Below are 2,741 nucleotides of genomic sequence, written 5' to 3'. Positions count from 1 at the left end.
CACAGTGCCAGTGACACCTCCATATGGAGCCTGGCATGGTGCCAGCACAGACACCGCTTGGTGACGGGGATTTGTGCTGGCACCTTCACGGGTATCCTGGGAGATAGGGCCCAGGGAGGTGGGCGAGCACCGTGCCCCGTTGGCTAGGATATAGGGATGGTAAACCCAGAGTGTGTCATTGAGCCAGTCCATGCCATTGTCCTGCTGCAGCAGCCGCTCGTAGGTGACACACAGGAAGCGGATGTCCTCCTCATCGATGCCACCATTCCAGATGTCATACAGGATGGTCATCTCCTCGAACTCAGACCGGGGCCGGAAGAGGGGTTGTGGTGGCGAGAGCTCGGGCGAGGCTGGGGCCACCAGGTCCTCGTGGCGCTTCTTAGGCGGCCGGCGACAGGGCCCCCGAACCTTGGCCAGGTCCATGAACTCCTCAGTGACCTCATCGCGCCCGCGAGGGCCTGGAGGGATGGCCTCGGAGGGCCACTGGTTCTCTAGCTCCTTAAAGGGCAGCTTGGTGGACTCAACAGGGGGTGGCGGTGGGGGCGGAGGAGGCTGTGGAGGCAGGGGCGGTGGGGGGGCTGGGATTCCCGCATTCCGGAAGTCCAGGGTCACGGCCCGGGGGTCATGGGTGCTGGGAAAGACAGGGGTCTGTGGCTGGCCTGGCAGGAGCAGAAAGTCCCTGCCGAGGGTGGCCCCTGCTGGTGGCCGGACCAAGGACCCATCCAAGGAGAGCACAGCCGGCGGGGATCGCCGGGGCCTGCCCGGCTTCCTCTTGATAGGGGGTGGGCAGGGGGCCAGTGGTGCGGGCAACAGAGGTGGCAGCTGGGCAGGGGCCCGTGTCTGGGCCCGCAGGACAGGGACAGGTAATGCCAGGGGCAGAGGCAGGGGCAAGGGCAGGGGGAGAGGCAGGCCCGTCTCCAGGAGCACCGGGGAGGCCAGGGGGCCAGATCGCTCATCGCGCCGGCCAGCTGGGAGGGGACAGACAGGCAGGAGCAGGGGCCCGCCAGGCTCGGGGAAGGTGGGTGTGAAGCTGAAGTCCCGACCAGGTGTCCTGGGGAGGCCCCCACTGCTCAAGCTGGGGGACTGGGATGGGTAGGAAAAGGGACTGCCGGGCACCTGTGGGGAACTCAGTGACAGGCCGCTGCTGCCCCCCGACAGTGGGGGCTCCCCGCTCGGCGTGGCCGGCACCGTCTCTGTACTCTGTGACTTGGCCAAGCTGCCACAGAGGCCCGGAGTACGTGGGGGCTGCTCCTCTGGAGGGGGCTCCAGAGGGACGGGTGGGTGTGGGGGGTCTGGGGTCTCAGGCTCTGGTGGTGGGCTAGGCGGCCGGGGCGGTCGAGGGGGTGGTAGTGGCGGCTGCAGGGGTAAGGAGAGCAGTGTAGGGGGCTCCACTTCCAGGTCATCCTCTGCAAAGAGGTGGGCAAAAACCAGACCATTACTATTCAATTCGAACATCTCTTGGTGCCCTATTTAAGCTCCCCTACTATGTGCTTAATACCTGACCTCACAGCCCTCTGAGCCCCCTGGAGTTCTGTGTATATGGGGACTGTCCCCCAATAGCTAAACTACTCAAGGCTTCTCAGTGCTCAGCTCAGTGTCAGGCACACAGTAGGTCCTTGATAAATGATGGTGGAATAAATGAAAGACATAAGGAGACATGGCTGCTAGCCTTTGACATTATGTCCTTAGAATGGTGTTCTTGTGAACTGGGAATGTCCTGTAGACCAAGAAAATGAGCTCTGCTATTGAATAAAATTCAACAAGTCCCTTTTCTGCAGAACTTATCAGAGCCTTTCTCCTAGCATTTATCTCCATTGTCATATAATACATTTTTCTAGCTTATGTGCTATCATTTATCACCCAGCCCTAGAATGTAAGCTCCATGAAGGCAGCTATTTTTGTCTGTTTGGCCCACTGTTGTATTGTCAGTGCCTAAAACAGTACTAGGGACACAACATAGGCTTAATAAGTACCTGTGACAATACTCACAGAGTTGTGGTTCTGTAGCCAAATTATACAGAATTAAAGAAAATACAACAGGTTTTTTTCCTGAAAGACTTATTAGAGGTATGAACTAACCACACATCGCTAAGTAAGTTTAAATTAATCAAACTTAAATAACATTACAAATTCTCTTCCACCTGCTACACTTCAAGTACTCTTAGCAACGCTGTGTCTAATGGCTATGGTACTAGACAGGGCAGAGAGAGGACATTTCTATCACTGCAGAAAGTTCCACTGGACAGTATGCTGGAGCTTCGAATATGGTTTGTGCAGGTCCATAAAGGTGGGAGGGGGCAGTGTCCACAGCCCCTCTCGCCTGGCCCAGCATCCCAAAGCCTCCCCGACCTGCCTGTCACTAAAATGACCATGCACGGCTACCTCCCCAACCCTCCCCCCAACCTTTCTGGGAGCATCCCATAGGACTAATGGGCCAAGGACCAAACCATGGGGAACTACTGGCACTGAGGATGGGGACAGCAGCAGTTCCCCCAGGGGACTATCTGGAGTTCTGGTCAGGTGCCAGGCTCCACGCTGGCACATTATGTCCCCTGACTCTGTCCTCCCTATGACCTCACGGGGGAGACACTATCCACTGATCCCATGTTACAGATGAGGAAACCGGAGCTTGGGAAGGTTCAGCGATTTACCCAAAGGAGCCTGGGCTCATTCTGTTGGTGAGGACATCCTGTCTCCATCCCCACCACCCCACGGGGCGGGGGGGGGGGGGGGGTGGGTGT

The 2,741-nt window shown here is 57.8% G+C and overlaps 1 protein-coding gene across 1 annotated transcript in view; it reads right to left on the bottom strand.

Annotated features, from left to right (window-relative positions):
* SETD1B (SET domain containing 1B, histone lysine methyltransferase) overlaps positions 1-2,741 on the bottom strand; it is a 26,423-nt gene that overhangs the window by 10,138 nt on the left and 13,544 nt on the right. The window contains exons 11-12 of the mRNA XM_040619969.1: positions 2,709-2,741; positions 153-1,406 (exon numbers count right to left, since the gene is read on the bottom strand). The exon at positions 2,709-2,741 is cut by the window's right edge and continues 489 nt beyond it. Coding sequence (XP_040475903.1) covers positions 153-1,406; positions 2,709-2,741 — 1,287 coding nt within the window. The remainder of the gene's footprint in view (positions 1-152; positions 1,407-2,708) is intronic.

This window comes from Ursus maritimus, unplaced genomic scaffold (genome assembly GCF_017311325.1).
Source record: "Ursus maritimus isolate PB19 unplaced genomic scaffold, ASM1731132v1 scaffold_33, whole genome shotgun sequence".
Taxonomy (NCBI): domain Eukaryota; kingdom Metazoa; phylum Chordata; class Mammalia; order Carnivora; family Ursidae; genus Ursus; species Ursus maritimus.
The sequence above is the reverse complement of the archived record's forward strand: the minus strand, read 5'-3'. Positions and strand labels throughout refer to the sequence as shown.